The sequence below is a fragment of the Rattus norvegicus genome, chromosome 13 (assembly GCF_021556685.1).
Source record: "Rattus norvegicus strain SHRSP/BbbUtx chromosome 13, alternate assembly SHRSP_T2T, whole genome shotgun sequence".
NCBI classification, from domain to species: domain Eukaryota; kingdom Metazoa; phylum Chordata; class Mammalia; order Rodentia; family Muridae; genus Rattus; species Rattus norvegicus.
This window is the reverse complement of record NC_141546.1, coordinates 47195877-47214455: the sequence shown is the minus strand read 5'-3', so window position 1 is coordinate 47214455 and position 18579 is coordinate 47195877. Positions and strand designations below refer to the sequence as shown.

At 50.0% G+C, this 18579-nt stretch overlaps 1 protein-coding gene across 25 annotated transcripts in view; it reads right to left on the bottom strand.

The window, feature by feature from the left end:
• The window catches only part of Plekha6 (pleckstrin homology domain containing A6), a 140263-nt gene that overhangs the window by 112792 nt on the left and 8892 nt on the right, over positions 1-18579 (bottom strand). For 18 of the 25 annotated variants that reach the window (XM_087581169.1, XM_087581175.1, XM_087581177.1 and 15 more), the window contains exon 3: positions 18429-18486. In XM_087581169.1, the coding sequence (XP_087437295.1) occupies positions 18429-18486 (58 nt within the window). 25 annotated transcript variants of the gene reach the window in all.

Genomic DNA, 18579 nt, shown 5'->3' with positions numbered 1-18579 from the left:
GTCTCTCTCTCTTTATGCTGCTTTCTTCAAAAAACAGCCAGGTCTTGAAGGCTCCTGCCTGGTTCCCTCAGAATCCGTGCACACAGTGCCTTGAGTTCATCCTCCCAAGCACAGGTTCCAGAGAGCCGATAGAGAAGTGACTCTCTCAGCACCTAGAACAGAGCAGCTATGACTCCTCCTGCCCTCTCTCCTCCCACTGAACACTCTCCTGCCCTTCCCGGGGGCTGGTCTCCAGCCCGTAGAAGCCACTACAAAGAAACCCTCCTTTTTCTGAAGGGTCAGTGTTGACCAGAGGCATTGGTCATTCCTACGTGCTATGCACACTTCTATCTAAACGTACCCAGGGAGAATGGCAGCGATTGCAGGCTACTGACTGGGATGGCAGTTACTGACTCATCTCACCAGGCCTGCAGGCTAACTACGGAGCGCAGGAAGGAACAGGACATGAGTAATGAGTTAAGCTCGCCATGCTAACTGCTCCACTGACTAGGCTGGGTATCAGTGAAGATTCTAAGGACTTACTGAAAAGAGAAATCACAGCTACTAAAGGATCTGCCATTCCTCGCCACCGCTCCCCTGAGGACAGATGAGCAGGAAGGAGCCAAGAAGAAGAATAGTATTAGGATCTGATTCCCTCACTGCCCCAGTGTTGCTTGTAGAGCCTGCCCCAGCATCCTCAGAACATCCTTCATGTGCAATCTGAGGTCCTCTAGACTATGTTGAGAGAACCCGCCAGCCCACGAGAATTGAACATGCGAACTTCACATAGAGCATTTGCCACCTGCCTCCTCCAGCATGCAGCCCGAGCACAGGGAAGAGGTGGTCAGCTGAGCCATGACTGGTCGGGGTACCAGTATCTCACACTAACTTATAGCTTGGGTTAAGAGAGGAGCAATAAGGAGACCCAAAATGAAATCTTGAAAGTATCCATAAATTCTAATTTGAACCTCCCAATATGATCTTGGTAGAGTGGCCTATCGTTTTAGGAAAAGTTCCTCTGGGCAAGCTAAGAACACAGTATACTGGCAGAGTGTGGGGATGCAGATATAGGGACGCCTATGTGAAAGATGCTTGCCCGCTTCAGAACGTGAGTAAGTAGTGAAGAGCCAAGTTCTCCTCACTCTGCCACAGTCCTGTAACTACCAGGCCTTGTTACTGGAAACCCATCCCATCCGGTGGTCCAGCCTCACTCACCCACCAGGTAACAGACCTGATGGGTCGCAAGGGGATCGAGAGGCAGAAAGCTCATCTTGACATCCCTGATGTTCTGGTTTTTACAGTTGGAAGGACGGCCATTGTGGTAATTAATCTCGATTGTTAGCTTGATTGGCTTGAGAAATAGCCATGAGATTAACACGCCTCTGGGTATATCCGTGACGGTGTGTCTAGAAAGGATTTACCAAGGGTGCTGGAGATGTAACTCAGTTGGCAGAGAGAAAGAGCTCTTAACATATACAGAGCCCTGGGTTCGGTTCCCAGCACCATAAATCAGGTGTGGTGGTGCAAATCAGTAATTCCAAAACTCCGGAAGTCCAGGAAGGAGTCACAAAAATCCAAGGACAACTCTCAGCTACGTATGAGGTTCTAGGTCAGTTGGGGATAGTGAGGCCCAGTCATTTGTTTGTTTTGTTGCTCTTGTTGTTTTCTTAAGGGAGGCAGACAAGAAGGAAGGAAGGATTAGTGAACAGGGAAAGAACTATATGAAAGCAAGGGGTCCCGTCTCACAGACTGGATGGAATTAAGAGTAGGAAAGAAGAGTAGAAAAAAAGGGACCTGTCATGGTGGCTCACCTGTTACCAGTCCTGCCTGAAGTGCATCAAGTATTCTACCCTCGTGACACAAAGTCTAGCACACCGTTCAAATCTGTCATCTGTGGACACTGACCACATTCACAGGAAGCCTACATTGACCCATACCCTTGCCCCACCCAACCTCATCCGGGCCACTAGGCAAGCAGTTAGAGCCATAAAGGGAACACACACAAACAGTAAGGAGATGTCTGGGCTGCCAACACCTGGCCCTCTCTGTTTACAAAGGGCAAAGTCCCTGTGGAAAGGGAGGGATAGCTCCACCCATTCATTGAGTGCTACCCCCCACCTAGGGGACAAGCTGGTCATAGAGACCGAGAAACAGGCTGAGTTCACAAAGCTCACAGTTCCAAGTGGAAGCCAGGCCAGCAGTATGTGTTTCTCCATGTGCTTCTAAATCCTCCAGGTGAGCATGGCCAGCATTCTGCCTATGTATTCCAGAGCCCCATTCCTCCAGCCCCTGCTAACTTCAGCCTTCAGGTTCTGAGATCTCCCCTAGAAGCTGGCCTGTGGCGGATCCCACATACCTCAGGCTCTTGCTGGTCAGCACCACCATGGCACTGTACAAGAGAGATAGAAAGTGACAGGATGTTTTCTCTGAGGACTGGTGTAAGCCTTTCCGGTCAGAAACATCTCCCAAAAGCTGGACACCCATGGGCATGGCTTCAAAAACTCAACAGAGAGCCCGCCCTCTGTTACATTCAAGTGAACTTAGCAAGCAGAAGGCATCCTGGATGAGGTTGTGTGAGGCAAGAGTTTGAATCAGTTTTCGCTGCACAAGGTTAGACCTCCTACTCACCTTCCCCAACTAACTCCCCTCACACAAGACCCAGATTCCTTCAGATCAGCTTCCTCTTTCTTTTCCTTTTTTTTTTTTTAAAGGTTTATTTATTTCATGTGAATTCACTGCTGCTACCTTCAGACACACCAGAAGAGGGCATCAGATCCCATTACAGATGTTTGTAAGCCACCATGTGGATGCTGGGATTTGAACTCAGGACCTCTGGAAGGGCAGTCAGTGCTTAACTGCTGAGCCATCTCTCCGCCCCCCTTTTTTTTAGCTTCCTCTTTCTGCATCACTCCTAAACTCACCCCTTCATACCCCAAGACAACAGACAAAAAGGACCCCAGTTCTGGGTACATACGCTCCAGGTCCTCTCTCTGCATCTACCACTGAGTGTGGTGATTTACGGCTTTAAACCCAGCACCTGAGAGGCAGAGACCAAATCAATCTGTGAGTTCAAGGCCAGCCTGGGCTGCTCTGTGAGATCCCATTTCAAAAGAAGGGGAGGGGGGTAAAGAAAGGAAAAAAGAAAGAAGGAGAGAGAGAGAGAGAGAGAGAGAGAGAGAGAGAGAGAGAGAGAGAGACTAGCCCAGGACAACAGAGTCAGTTCATGTGGTAGTTTGAATGAAAATGGCCTCCGCAGGCTCATAGGGAGTGGCACTGTTAGGAGGTGTGGCCTTGTTGGCGGAAGTGTGTCGCTGGGAGTACGCTTTGAGGTTTCAAATGTTCAAGCCAAGCCCAGTGTCACTTTTTCTTCCTGTTGCCTGCTGATCCATCCATATGTAGAACTCTCAGTTCCTTCTCCAGCACCAGGTCTGCCTGCGTGCCACCATGCTTCCCGCCATGATGATAATGCACTAAACCTCTGGACTGTAAGCCAGCCCCAGTGAAATGTTTTCCTTTATGAGAGTTGTGATCATGGTGTTTCTTCACAGCAATGAAACCCTAGCAAAGACAGTAGACAGAGAACAGGCTGTACCTGAACAATACACCTGTTGAGGTCCCGACTCTGGGACACACCTCTGTGACCCTGGCAGATAGAATGACCGCTGGCCCTCGGCAAACCTCACAGATGAGAGCCGCAATATTCAGCACAGAACATAAGAGAAAGCCTGGGGTTCCTTGCAGTCTCTTAGTGTTTCTCAAACTCCATGTGGTGACTCATCAGTGGGTGTGAAATCGAGCGAGGGGTCAAGGCTATATTTAGAAAATGGTGGGGGGAGCCTTCCTGGAATAGAGCAGGAAGCTGTGGTAAGTGAAGGTAGCGTACTTGTTACTGGAGCAGGATAAATATCATATCTGCTTCTCAGAAACATCCCCGTTAGGCGACACCTTTCAGACTTCCTTGCAGGGCTTCTCACCTGTGAAACTTGCTCTCTGCCCTCAGCAGATTGGGATGCTAAGCTCCTTAGGAGTTAAAAGCCACATCTCCAAGTGCCAGCCCCATCCCAGGCCCTGCCACCAAACTAGGCTCAGACCCGGAAAGCAGGTGACAGCCTAGGAAGAAAATATTAAGGTTGAAGAAAAGGGGACCCACCATGGATGGATGATGGGGACTCCCATCAGCCCCTCTGTTTTGCAGATGAAGGGAGAGAAGAGCTAGGACTGAGACCTGCTTTTGTATGGTCCGTGCCAGGAAATTCATACATTGTGGGAACGTACATGTGGGCAGAAACAACGTCTCTCAGGATTTTCCAATCCCCTGAAGGAAAAAGAAGGCTGGGCTGGGGGCACACACATCTTGCTCTTTGTCCCACCCTATATCCCTCTCCATCTCTTTTGAGGTTGATTTTTTCCCCCTAACTCAGTACCCCCTCCCCCAAATACCAGCAAACTGGTTACCCAGGCAACTCAGTTGGGAGGCTGCCAGTTACCATGGCAACCCAGCATGGCCACCAGGCTGCCTTGCATTGGAAGGTCAGGGGACCAACCGGGCTACCAAGCAGCTGGGATGTTGCTAACAGGACTGGCCCAGGCTGAGAGGCCTACATGCTTGAGGGAATTAAGTTCCTGCTGTCTGGGACCTCTGTTTCCCATGAACCAGCCTCCTCCAGTAAGGAGCATGAACTACATGCTAACCTCCCTGGTTCTGTCACCAAGCCTGATTCTGCCAAGCCAAACTTTTATTTGGGGGGTGAAGGTGGGGTTGGGGGGGGTCATCTCATCTCTAGTCCTGGTTGGCCTGGCACTCACTATGCCAGCCAACCTTTTAAGTTACATTTGTGAGAGTGCATGTATTCGTGTGTGTGTGTGTGTGTGTGTGTGTGTGTGTGTGTGTGTGTGTGTGTGGTGTATGCATGTGTGTAGGGGAGTGTGCACATGTCACAGTGTGCATGTATAACTTAGAAGGCAGGAGTCAGTTTTCTTTCTCCCACCATGTGACTCTCAGGTATGGAACTGAGATTCTTAAGCTTAGGAGCAAACCCCTTCCCTTGCCGAGCCACCCACGGCCTTTCTCAGCGTCCATTGTCACCTCTCATGAGAAAGTTTCTCAGACTGAGTAGTCACTGGCTGCCATTCAGCCTAACTCAGGATCCCCCAGGCTGTCCCCTCTTCCAAGCAAATGCAGAAGCCGGTTTATTTGCAATGTATGTGTCTCCACATGTACTCTCTAGTTCTTGCCATGATGGTCACGCTCTGGGTGCCTTGGGTAAAGTTTCTAGACAGAGGCCTGCGAGTTCGTCATCTCGCTTTGCAGGTAGAGCCAGCAAAACTTGGAGAAATCGAGGGGCTGTTCAAGGTCACAAAGCTAAGGTATGGACTGGCATCCTGAAATCCCTTGGATGGTTTACTCCGCCCCCTCCCATCCTGCCGTACCTGGCTTGGCTATAAGAAGACATTTTAAACATTAAATGACTATGCGGAGGTAGATAAGTCGTTCATACTGCGCTTCATCTTCACAGCTATGAAGTCTTTCGTGTTCTTTCGAGGTAGCATAGAGAACCAGAGGTGTTTCCTGTTCTGTGTTTCTCGGAGATAGCGTTTTGGTATGTAGTTTGGGCTGACCTAGAACTTGAAATCCTCCTCCCTCAACTCCTGAGTGCTGGGATTAGAGGTGTGCACCATCACACCAGACTCTAAAACCCAGAGAATTAAAGAAACCTCCCAAAATAATGAGACCCAAACTACTTGGAAAAATCTTTTCCTGTGAGGACCGCCTAACAGGAGAGTCTCTTTCTGGGCCGGGCTTTAGAACAGCGGTTCTCAAAGTGTGGGTTGTGATGCCTTTGGGGTCAAATAAACCTTTCAGGGGTTGCTTAAGGCTACTAGAAAACAGATATTTATATTATGATTTGTAACAGTGGCAAAATTACAGTTATGAGGTAGCAACAAAAATAATTTTATGGTTAAGGGTCACCCCAACATGAGAAACTGTATTAAAGGATCGTAGCATTAGGAAGGCTGAGAACCGCTGCTCTAGGATATATGTTTCAGCCAGAACAGTCGTTTGCCCATCTCCTGCTCCCTTGTAAGACTTTGAAATTCTTTTTTTTTTTAATATTGTGGTACCTTGTCCTGGGGAAGGAAAAAAGAAACACTTTTGCAACGTAGGGCCCTCTAATCTAGAGTCTCAGAGATGAAGACTGTCAGAGGGATTGGAAGAAGAATCTGGATTCTCTGACTCCCTTGCAGGTCTCTGAGCACTGCAGCCATCACCCACCAAAACAGCTGTCTTGTCCCCACTACTGTCCTTTCATATCTGCAGTGACGTAAAATGGCAGCAGGTTTGGGTGAGGCAGACAGCCTGGCCGCAGTCTCCAGACAGCCCCTGATGTTCATGAGGACCCAGGCAAAATCAAGAAAATGACTGCAATACCAGAGCTGGGTCGAACTTAGCCAGGTAATTGCTAGCATTTGACTAATTAGAAGCAAGTTGGGGTTCGCACTTAGAGGTGCATGATCCTCTCAGGTAATGGTGGTCAAGCTCGGTAGACAGTGACTTCAGCAGTAACAAGAGGCCTCACCTTCACCATGCACTCTCCGTCAGCTCCCTGAAGAGCAGAGTTTTCATGCACAAATGAAAAGCCCTAAAGCTTGGGATGATGACCCTGTATCCTACCAACATAGGTGTCTCCATACCACCTGAGTCCATGAAATTAGGTCCAATGGCCACAGGTCCACAGAGATAAGCAGGTCACCTCAGAACCAACTTTTCCCAACTGCATTCCCAACAGCCCACCTGTCTGGCTTCTGAGCGGTTGCACAAGAAACACAAACAAGACATTAGTTCTTGCTACTTCTTAAAGGACTTGAAACAAGGAAAAAAACAAATTAATGCTACAAAAAAAGTTATAATTTATTCAAAGGTGGTCATGCCGTAAAATTGTGTGCATAGGTGTGTGCGTGCGCCTATGAGTGTGTACGTTCATGTTTGTGTATGCGTGAGTGTGGAGGTCAAAGGTCAATGCTGGATGGCTTTCCCTATTGCTCTCCACCTTATTTTTTGAGACAGGGTCTCTCACTGCATCTGGAGCTCAAGGATTTGGTTAGACTTGCTGACCAGCAAGCCCTAAGGACCCTCTTGTCTCTCCAGTGCTGATTACAGACACACTGATGAGTCCTCCTGCTCCACACAGTAAACACTTTCCTAAGTGAGCCATCCCCATTGTCCTGCAAGTGTGTTCTTTCTAAGAAAGATTTATTTTCATTAATTTATAAACTTGTGTGCATGCGTGCATGCGCGAGTGCAGGGGATGGGGGGGGGTGTCCTGAGCATGTGCACGTGAGAGAGCAGGTGCATTTGGAGGCCACAGATGTCAGATCCTCCTGGAGCTGGAGTCACAGATGACTTTGAACACCTGAAGTCAGGGCTGGAAACTAAACTCCAGTCCTCTGAAAGAAGAGTGCAAGCTCTTAACCAGTGAGCCATCCCTTCAGCCCTACAAAATGCATCCTTACACAAGACTGCTAGGAATGTAAATAAGCGCTTTTGAATGTAGATTCTGGCAAACTTTATCCAAATATTTTAAAATATGCATTTACTTTTAGAAATGTAACCCATGGGGGAAAACATCATTGACAAGGGCAGTGATTAGATTAAGTTTATATTTGTTGTATCTTATTTTAAATAAAAGGTAAAGAAAGAATGAAATAGTGACATTCAACATAAAGGTAAGAAATTAGAACAAACATGGAATAAAATATTAAGAAACTACTTAACTATTATAAAAATAAGAACATGAGAAATGCTTGTATGACAATAATATACAACTGGCTCAAAAAAATTAATGGTTTAAGCATATTAGAACATACTCTGAATCCCTTCTTAGGAGGCAGGGGTCTCTGTGAGTCTGAGGCCAGCCTGATCTATATAGCAAGTTCCCGGCCAGCCAGACCCACACGGTGAGACCCTGTCTCAAAACAAAAAAAACAAACAAAAAAATTTACAGTATGTATGTGCGTTGGCACAACAAATCTACTCACATGTTGGGAATGGATTCTAAAGAGATGCATCAGCCAAAATGTTTGAATTAAGATACTAAATCTCTCTTCATATTTCTATGTTTAATAACTTTTAATACATAATAGAACTTTTAAAGTATAGGCCATCAATCGTATAAATTCTGTGTCTTAAGGTTTATCCTAAGGAGGGAAAAAAATCATCTTAAATGCCAGGGGAGCAGCGAAGGACCCTATAAACAAAAACGCACATGTGTGTTTATATGTAAAAGGAAAATAAAGCTGACAGCCTAAAATGTTCAAAAGCCGCTATGTAAAATGCCGGGCACCCACATGCAGACTATAAACAGCATTTTCAAAGGCAACACTCTTTTTTTTTTTTTTAATCCCCGTGTGAAAAGAGAAGCCAGCACGTTTTGTGACGCTTCAAAGCACCAGAACCAAAGGGTGGAATCGAGGGTCTGAATCAGACAGGAGAATGTTCCCGCCATGCAGGAAGCTGTTATGAGGTAAGGAGTCTGGGTCTGCAGGATTTCCCTGAGGAAGGCAGTCCTAGGCCTCAGAGGGACTAGAAAGAGTCAGGTAGAGACAGGTTCTGAAAGACTTTAGGAAGCACATCAGGGCTCGCACACTGCAAGAGTCTACCTGACATGGTAGATCCTGGTGGGCATATGCACAAGTTCCCTACTCCCCACTTACTCCCAAAGGAAGTCTGGGTCTGAGAGCATTTCATGAGAAAAGCTCATGCTGGCTCAGCCAGCTATGTCAACCTCCTGCTTGGGCCTCATCCAGCAAGCCAAACTCTCTCTAGTCCAGCCACCTTCCTCCTGCCTTGCCCTGCCCCTGGGGCCAAGTAAATGTCCAGCGACCATCAAATGGGCTGCTGTGCAGGCAGTGAGGAAACAGGAGCGTCAGCCACAGCCTGCCCAGTGACACCTCACTCATGTCTGGGGTGCAGTCCAGGTCAGTCCTAGGAACTGAGAGCACCTCAGCTGAGCCCATCCCTGCGCGCCACTGGGCCTAGATTAAGGGGGTTACGACGGCAGCTCAGCTAGGGCAGGCGCCTGGCTCCTAGATTTCCTCAGTAATTACTTCATTTGTACCGAGCAGGAAGAATCCAACTCAATCATCCGGGCAGACACACTAAATGTAATTATCTATGTAATGTGTCCTGCACCATAGCCTCCCTGTGAAAAAGAAAAAGCAGCCGAACTGAGGGGAGGGCGGCCCCTTTGTCTCTAGCCCGCGCAGCACGCCACCAGGATTAATTACATACAGCGCTAACACGTTTATCACCTCGCCACCAATGGGGAAACCAAAGGCTTTTAATAATTCATTATCTGCAGCCCAGCACTCGTCGAGTGGTTGTGCGGAGACACAGACCCCGCTCTTTTCTGCAAGGAAAGCCAGGCAACTGTGCAGGTGCCCAAGCTGCTCTTGCCACCGTTCTGGAAGCACTGCTGCTCCACCCCCACCCCCACCCCCACCCCAGGCCGCCGACCAAGGCACTGTGACACGGGCGCATCCCTCAAGCAGAATGGGCTCGACTTTTGCCCAGGCTAAACCGCAGCTGCCCAGAGGTGGGTGCTGCCGCTGGAGAGTTGCACCCGTAGAATCCTCCCCACTTCCACATGATTCAGAGGCTCGGGATGGGAGGACCGGGCCAGCACCTGCAGTGCCCCGCAGCCATCTGGACAGGGGCTCTGGCAGAGGCGTGCCAGCTAGGGCTCCGCCCACGCATGCTGGAGACCTGGCGGCTGAGTGCGCCACTGGAGATGCCAGATGGAGAGCGAGAGGTCTTGAGGGACTTGAGATGAGCTGCCCAGTCCTAAAGGCTACACCTCTTGGGACACTTACTAGGGACGTGTCCTTCTTTCTCTCCCGCCCCTTCCCCTCCTCCCACCACGCTCTAACCCGCCTCTCTCTGCATTCAGGGTCTCCCATCTCTTACTCTCTAGCCAGACTGGTTTGCAGTCCCAAAAGGGCATCTCCCAGTAACAGCCTTTCCCTCCCCCCCCCCTCCTTCCTCCCCTTCCTCCGCCCTCCCCCCTTGCGTATCTCTCTGGCCACTTCAACCCTAGACTCCTCACACAATAGCCCAGTCCTAGGGCTTTAAACAGCAGCAATTTGCTTTTTCATCACCAACACGGCATGTTCCATCACCGCCCCTGTCCACATGCCCTTTAGCAGCTACCCACTGAGCCGCAGACACCCCCTAAGAAACCAAGAGCCTCTGATCCCTTCCACTGAGGAAGGAGAGCCTCCAGCGACCTGAACCTGACCCCTGAACCCTTCCATCTCTCTTTCCTACAAAATTAAGATAGGGTGGGGCTGCACCTTGGAGGTTGGCAGTCCCAAAGCTGCCTTCACCCGGGGACGCAATTCAAATCTAATCAATTCATGTGGTGCCGGCCCTTCCTTAGGGATTCTGGAGGGGTGAGGTCACAGAAAGGCTATAATTAGCATTCTCAGCATCCATGATCCCTAAGTAAGGCTGCCAAGGCTGAGGATGAAGAAGGCAGTTCACTGCAGTGCACACAACCCTGGCCTTTGCGGCCAACACCGGCTGCCAGCTCTGCCCCAGCCCAGCCTTCTTTCTCCCACCTCTTAGGTCTGATGCACCTAAACGGACTCACCGGCTGGGCCTTGGAGGTGTGATCCCGCGCTGAGAGCGCTAAGCGCGATTTCGGAGGCACCCTTCCCCCAGCTCGCACCAGCTGGGGTCCTCCTCCCCCACCCCTGGGGACCCCTTCGGAAGAGCGCGGCTCTGGATCTAATCTGATCTAATCAGTCATCTTCTCGCTGGCAGATCCCTGGCTCCGGGGAGAGGATGCTGTTGTGGTTACTGCAGGATCCAGCACCTTTCCCAGGCAGAAGCAGCTGGGCATGCTCCATCGGCTCCCGTGGGGATTTCAGACCACGTGACTCTCCCTCCCCAAGCTGTCACTTAGGATCAGGAGTAAATAGTCCCCTGAAAGGTTTAACTCCATCCACACCAGTGACAAGCTGCTAACCACCCTTGCAACCCTCCCCGAAGAGAAGGGGTTGGTGGGCACAGCCTCCCCAGCCGCCCCACAGACAGGACAAGGCTGCCCCCCAGAGGGCATCTGGGCCTACATATGGATTAGCCGCGTTTCCAGAGGCTTACCACAGGAGACTGCAGAACGCTTTTGCCCCTGGGCTTGGCAGGATGGTGGGACCTCATACACCCAGTCTGCCTAGTGGTGGCTTTTCAGCTCTGTGACTATCCCCAAACAGAGAGACCATTTCTGGGTATCAGGAGGGCTTTGCTGGAATCCTAATACTTCCATATCTCTCAACACAATGAATTTAAAGGAAAACGTTGGGAGATCTGGGATCCATTTAAAACAAAAACAAAAACAAACAAACAAGAAACAAAACAAAACAGGATCTCATAGTCTTCAACCCAGACTGGTCTCCAGTGACCAGTCTGAGGGTGTTAGCCAAGCCCGGAACCTGTGCTCTTCAGTACTGATGGGCAGGAGCAGGGAACTTTAAACAATAAGGTTATAGCCCTGTTTCTGCTGCAAATATTGTCAGGGGCTTTCCCCATCTCTCTCCTCCACTGTGCCTCAGTTTCTTTCTTTTCACATCTCTCTGGGAAACTAGGTGACAGTGGATGAATGGAACCTTGGTTTTATGGCCAGGATCTGAAAGGAGTGGGAAGGATTTGCCTTTAACTTCCAGGAGTTTTGTCTCTGCCACACCTTGGACCCAGAGCTGGAGACCATGCTATTGAGGCCACTTCTGAACATAGAAACATTCCAAAAAGCAGGAATGGATGAATACCTGCAAGGCCCCACCCACTTGATAATTCTATTGTTATCTATAAATAAACTGTCTTGATTTTTTTTTTAAACAAAAGCATCCTAGGCAGAAGATGTTGGCTCAGTTGAGTGCTTGTCCAGGACACAGGAAATGAAGCCTTAGGGGTTTGCAAACAAGCACCCCATAAAATATGGTGTAGACAAGAAGATCAGAAGTTTAAAGCTATTCATGACTACTCAATGAGTTCGAGGCCAGTTTGAGCTACATGAGGTCTTGTGGCAAAAGAAAAAAGAGCAAAGCAGAAAAGCAACCGGTCCCCACTCTGAGTCTCACCATGGTGTGTGAGCATCCCTGGGTGAGCATCCTGTGTGAGCATCCCTGAGTGAGCATCATTTTTTTGTCACCTGGAGCACTTTCTTTAAAAAACGAATCTGTTTTAGAAGGCACAAAAGAACAGCGCCCGACCCCCCAGCACCCAGGAAGAGATAGATTAGGAGTGGGGAGATATGGGGGAGACCTGACAGAGTAAAGTCAAGAGCCTGAGGAGGTACCTAAGGGACAAGCCTTCTCATGCCTGCTCAGGGCAGGTGAGCACATTGTGGCTTAGCTGCTCCCTTGGGAGGGTTTCCCCTCTCTTCCCCTCAGCAAGATGAGCTGCCAGGCTGGTCCTCAATGACTCTCTGGGAAAGCCTCTCAGCTAAAGGGGCAGGGAAGTTGTGAGTAAGGGCCCAGTGCCAGGCCCAGTTCACCTACCCAGCTCTCCAGGACTTGGCAAGGTTGCCTGGTACAGGTGGGGCCCAGTCAGCATCTAGGCAGCCAGAAATGAGGGACTCTTGGGGGGGGGGTCTCTGGCCTTGAGAAGTTGATGGAGCAAAGTGCGGTTGGTTAAGAGAGATCCCAGTATACAAGAGAGGACTGGAAGGGGACGAAGACCCCAACTGAAATGCCACACAGTCCTTAGGCAGGTGGAGAGGGCAGCCAACAGACAGGCCTGCTGGGCGGGTTTCCTCTTTGGCAGACAGAGAGTGAGCGCTCCAGACAAGACTCTGGCTCACCCAGAAGCTTGAGCCAGAAGGGTGGCTGCTTCCAGAGGATACTGGGGCTCCAGGGGGTATGAGAAGCCAAAGGGATGACTGGGCTGGGCACAGTGCCTTCCTGCTGGGGAGCAAAATGGGAGCTGTATGAGGGCTTCTGGGGCTGGCAGGATGGAGATGGCAGAGCTGAGAAAGCAAGTATTCCCTGCCAAGTCTAAATCTTTCCTCTGTTAGCCCAGCCGAGAAGCAAACTGCTCTGAGAGAGGCTGAGGAGGAGGCCTGAGGAACAAGGATCCCCAGAGAAAGCGCCTCTGTGGTCCTGTCTTCCCATTCCAGGTCCAACCTCATCCCCCTCACTCACACCTTCAAAGATGGTCACCACTCTACACTCCCCACTGGCCCTGGTGGTCACTAAACTGGTGGATTAGCTGCCCCCTGGGGCCCACCTTTCCCCTAGAGGCCTTGCCCCTGCTCCTTCACCCAGAACACATTACCTAGGAATCATGGAGGGGCCTGATAGTGAAGTTGTCAAAAGACTTGGGTTCCAGACTCAGCTCTACCCCTGACTAATACAGCGCCTCTGAACTGGGCACTTGACCGCTGAGCCTCAGTTTTCCTCATCTATAGATGAGGTTTGTCTGCAGTGCAGATCCCCCTTGCCTTTCCTTCTGAGGAGTAACATTTGCCTTGCACGAGACAGAGCTGGTAGGACCCCTATACCAGAACTTCTGTCCTGTGGTTTTCTCTCCTCTATCCTGTCCAGAGGACAGCAGAACAGTTTTGGCAGCTCCACCTTAGGGCCTAGAGGACCTTCTCAGGTGACCCACAAGTTAAGGGTCTGTCTGTCTGGACTCTTGGTGACCTACACAGCCTCTAGGAAAGTACCAGAGGCTCATCATCCAGCTCTTGAGCATCTGTTGGCGGAGCCCTGCCTTTCCGTAGCTCTGCCTTCCAGCAACCCCTGGAATGGCCTGAGTAGCTCCTGGATTCACCAGAGGTCCAAGTAGGTATCCAGCTGCCCACTTGACACCTTCCTGCAGGAACTGTTCAGACTAGAACAGGAAGGAGTGCCAGCGCTGGGTGTGGTCCCTGGGTGGAGGAGCAGCAGCAAGTGTTATCGGGGTGTGGCTCTGTAGTCCACCTCTCTGCCATGTCTCCTGCCTGGACAACTCTACAGGGAGAGGCACTCTTAAAGACAGAAGGGACCAGTTCCACAACAGACTGCCTGTGCAGGAAGCAAAAGACTAGGGCCAGATCACTTATTGGCTAGGAATTGCTTTTACATAGCTGGCTCATAAGTCTCAGAAAGGCTCCAGACTCACAGTGACAGAACTGCAGTAAGGGAGGGTCAAGATGGCTCCCAGTTCCTGGCAAGTGATACAGTGGGTCACCACTCCAAATCCTTTTGAAGGCATGGTCTGCGGACCATGTGTGCTCTGCTGCCCTCCCATGGACTAGTGCAGTAAGTGCACACAGGCCACAGTGAGCTACAACCACTCCCTATTTGCTTTTTCTCTTCTCTAATCCTCTCCACAATTGGCAAAGACACTTTTAAAACCTCAGCACACTGGAACAATAAATACATCAGTAGCAGGTCCCGTGAGACCTGACCCTCTAATGCCATTTAGGGTTGGTCTTAATGTGATATAGTTATCGTAGTTGTTAAATACCTAGGCCAGTGAATGTGAAATGTGGCTCCCCATGCTAGAAGAAACATCAGCCCAAATTATCTGAACATCTGATTTTTAAAAAAAAAAAAAATTCACTTCATGGGATCCATGTGTGCGGCCATCACAGTCTCTTTACCTCCCAACCAAATGTCAGAAGCCTCGGTGAGAATGGACTGCTCACGGAAAACAAGGCATTCCGGATTCGTTCGTTCGTTGGCATGCTCACTGGGTGAGGGGTAGGAAGCCCCGGACACTAAGGAAGCTGAGTGCAGCTGAGTTATCTTGGTGAGAACACAGCAGTGAAATCACAGTTACTCACAGTAACTGCCTCCCAGGTTGGGTTTCTGTATGTGTCTAGATATCTCATTTCCTGTTATTTGCTAAAACAGAGTTGACGGAGCCTCACTTACCAAGGGACTAATAAATTAATATTAATTATTAATAAATGAATAAATGAGGTAATGGAGTAAAGTCCTGAGCTCTGAGAGTGGCTCCTGCTTTCACAAGCTGTGGGGTATTTTCATTATTATACACAGTAAGACAATATTCTCCCTCTCCCTCCCCCTTCCCCCCCTCCCCTCTCTCTCTCTCTCTCTCTCTCTCTCTCTCTCTCTCTCTCTCTCTCTCTCTCTCTCTCTCTCTCTCTCTCCAGACTTCATGGACATCCCTGGGTTGCCCCTGCCCCTTGAGGGGTCCTTGACCATGGTACTGAGATGGTCCTAGAAGAGCGAACCCCCATCAGCTGGAAGTCTGTTCAACTTGAGAAGTTGAACAGGAATGTGAAGACTGGTTCCCACGGGTAGAGCGAGCAGCCCACACAGCGCTTCCTCAAGTGGAAAGGAGTGGATGAGGAGGGAGCCCCGGAGACTTGGTATGGCTGGAGGAGAGTAAGGGGCAGACTGGAACTGCAGACTCAGCAGGACTGATAAAGACTGAGCCGAGTCTGGGCAGGAAACCTGCACATGCCGGGGAGAATAACTCAGGCCTTACCCTGTAAACATGAAAATGTGGGAGGGTTTTAGTTTTAGCAATGAATGACATATTCTGGGGAGGGGGCCACCCTTGCGGCATTCTGACCCGGGGGCGAGAAGACCACCAGAAAGGTCTAGGTAGGGATGAACTCCGATGCGGCTCCCGGGATACTGGGAGCCAGGCAGCCTATGAGACAGGAGGAGTAAAGGACCCACAGGGAGGGCAGGGATCGAGGGCGGGGCTCTCTGCTTTGGTATTCGGCTCCTAAGAGGGATGCAGAGAAAACAATCCACGCAGGCACACATTGAATCAAGAGACTCCGGTGAAAGTTACAGACTGGCAGCCGCAGCAGTAATTAATTGTGTCCCCATTTATATATTCTATTTTCCCCACCCACCCACCCACTTCAGTAAGTACCAGGTTCCTATCGGGACGATTCTAGTATAACGGAAAACAAAATGAGCAGAAGCTGCTCTCAGAGATGACCCGGCGATAGAACACTATCAAAAAGTAAACCCACTGGCTCAGGGCTTGGCGGTGCTGTGCCCCATGGACGGGTCTTAGCCCTAGTACCACAGAAGAACCAACTGACGAGCAGAAGCCAGAGACTTGGATCTAGGAGGAAGAGAAGGCTCTCCAGACACAGGGACAGGGCAGGCTATCGCCCTGCGGTGGCAGAGGTGAAGAGGCAGAGAGAGGTGAACACCAGCATTGGGCAGTCGTGGGAGAGAAGGTCACAGAGGTGGGCGTGTCACCCCATCTAAGGTGGTAAGGATTTTAGGTTGTTTTTTTTTTTTTTGTTATTCTGAATTATGTGTCTGTGTGTGGGTGTGTGCACGTGAGTGCAGGTGCCCACGGTGGGGGGAGGGGGAGCAGAGCTGGAGTTACAGGCAGTTGTGAGCCATCTGCAGTGGGTGCTAGGAATTAGTTGTGTCCCTGGGAAGGCAACATAGGTTCTCTTGACTGCCAAGCCACCTCTCCAGCCCCCGGGTGGTAAATGTGAACGGACTGGTGAGATAAAACAACACAGAAAGTGCTCAGTAAACAAACTCAACAGCTGAATGTTTACCAGAAAATAACAAGATGATGTTCAGAAGCCTGAGAAATCCGGCAAGTGTTTATGTGAAGCAAGGGCTGGGCGTGCCCTCGCAGAGAGTCAGCTGTGGAACCACGTGACAACAGAGCGGTTTCCAAATAGGTCATGTGCAAAAATAAAAGGTTTTTTTTTTTTTTTTTTGGTTCTTTTTTTCGGAGCTGGGGACCGAACCCAGGGCCTTGCGCTTCCTAGGTAAGCGCTCCCTAGGTAAGCGCTCTAACCACTGAGCTAAATCCCCAGCCCTGGTTTTTTTTTTTTTTTTTTAAACTTTAAAAATATGGCTGACCCTGCCGGGCAGGGTGGGGCAGGCATGCTTTTAATCCCCGTATTTGGAAGGCAGAGGCAGGTGGAAACTCTATGAGGTCAAGGTAGTCTTGTCTAAGTAGCAAGTTTCAGACCAGTCAGGGCTAAAGAATGAGATCCTGTCTCAAGAAGAGGGGAGTGGGGAGAGTGGAAGGAAGGATGGCTTAGCAGTTAGGAGCAGGTCCCAGGTTTGATTCCAAGCACCCATATGGTGGCTTGCAACCACCTGTAACTCCAGGACTGGGGGATTCATTCTCTCCTGGGACGATGTGGCCTCGGGTGACACTGCACATACGTGCTGCATAAACATATATGCGAGCAAGACACCCATACACATGAAGTAAATAAATATAATATATAATATATTTATGGTTAATAACCAAGCTGATGTTTATGGTTAATAACCAAGCTGGCTGGTTCTGATGCAAGGATTGAGAAAGAAAGGTGACACCTACTTGTCCTTAGAGACACTTTTTAATTATTATAATGTATTATCATCGTTGTTATTGTTATAGTACTGAACCTCACAAACAAACGCTAAATAAGTGCTTACCACTGAGTTGTATCTTCAGTCTGTTTTCACTTAGGTCTCCCTAGGCTGGCCTAGAACTTACTATGTAGCCTGGGTGGGCCTTTATTTTAGAATCCTGCTTCCTGTCTCCAGAGTGCCTAGGATTACAGACCAGCACCGCAAGGCCCTGATAGGGATGAGGGTTTCAAACAAAAAAGTACAAGACTGGCACCTTCCTCTCTAGAAACTGCGGCTATCTCTGGCAGAGTCAGTACCCAGCACCAGGGTGGTGGGCATCAGGACTCTTTGGAGGCTGCGGAATATAGGGGTGGTTCGGGCAAGAAGTTCACAGGCTGGGGCACAGAGTTCCACTTCTGGCAGGAAGCTAGAGCTGAACTTTCGGGGAGACGGAGAGGCAGACTGGAAGACGTTGAGTTCCGGCAGAAGGAAATGAGCCCAAGTATGCGGCCATGGGCCCCCAGAGCTGGAAGAGTCACATCTTCTGCCTGCCTGCTTCTAGCCATGAAGCTTCCCAAAGCATAACCTCAGCCCCCAGAGTTAAGACCACGGCTCATGACCTTGCCAACCACTCAGAGAAAGAAGGCGCCCCACATCCCAAGGACCACAGAGGCCCCCATCCAGAAGAACGAGAGCAGCTGGGCCTGGCCTTGCCACTGCCAACCTCTTTGCTCCCAAGAAGCCGTCCCCCAATATTCCACACCCCACTTCACATCTCAATACCCATCTGTTTCCTCTCAACCCTTGCCTGGTACTTCAGTGATAGTCTCCCCTACAGGCATGAGCGGGTTGGTTCTGCCGGTTCAGCTCAGCCCAGGGCTCCATGGACCCTACCCCAGACACCTTTCAGTGACTCATCCTAGTGACCCTGAAGCCAACAGACACATGCTTCTGTCTACCCGGTGCTTCTCAGTGCCTCTAGGCCATCCACAGACCCAGTGGCTACACTTTGCCAGGTCCTTTAACCACCTCCCCTCTCTAGGACACATCTGCGACTGGGACAAAAGCCAGGCCAAAGGTGAGGTTAAAAAGAAACTACTCACTTGATGAAGTATACGGCTCCTTCCGGGGCAGAATCCATCTCCCAACCCTTAGGCAAACCTGCAGGGAAGCAAAATCACAAGCTGAAGCATCCTGAAAGCAGATTTCTTGTCATACCTCTACCCAGCAGCCTGGGGTCTGGCAGGAGAACTC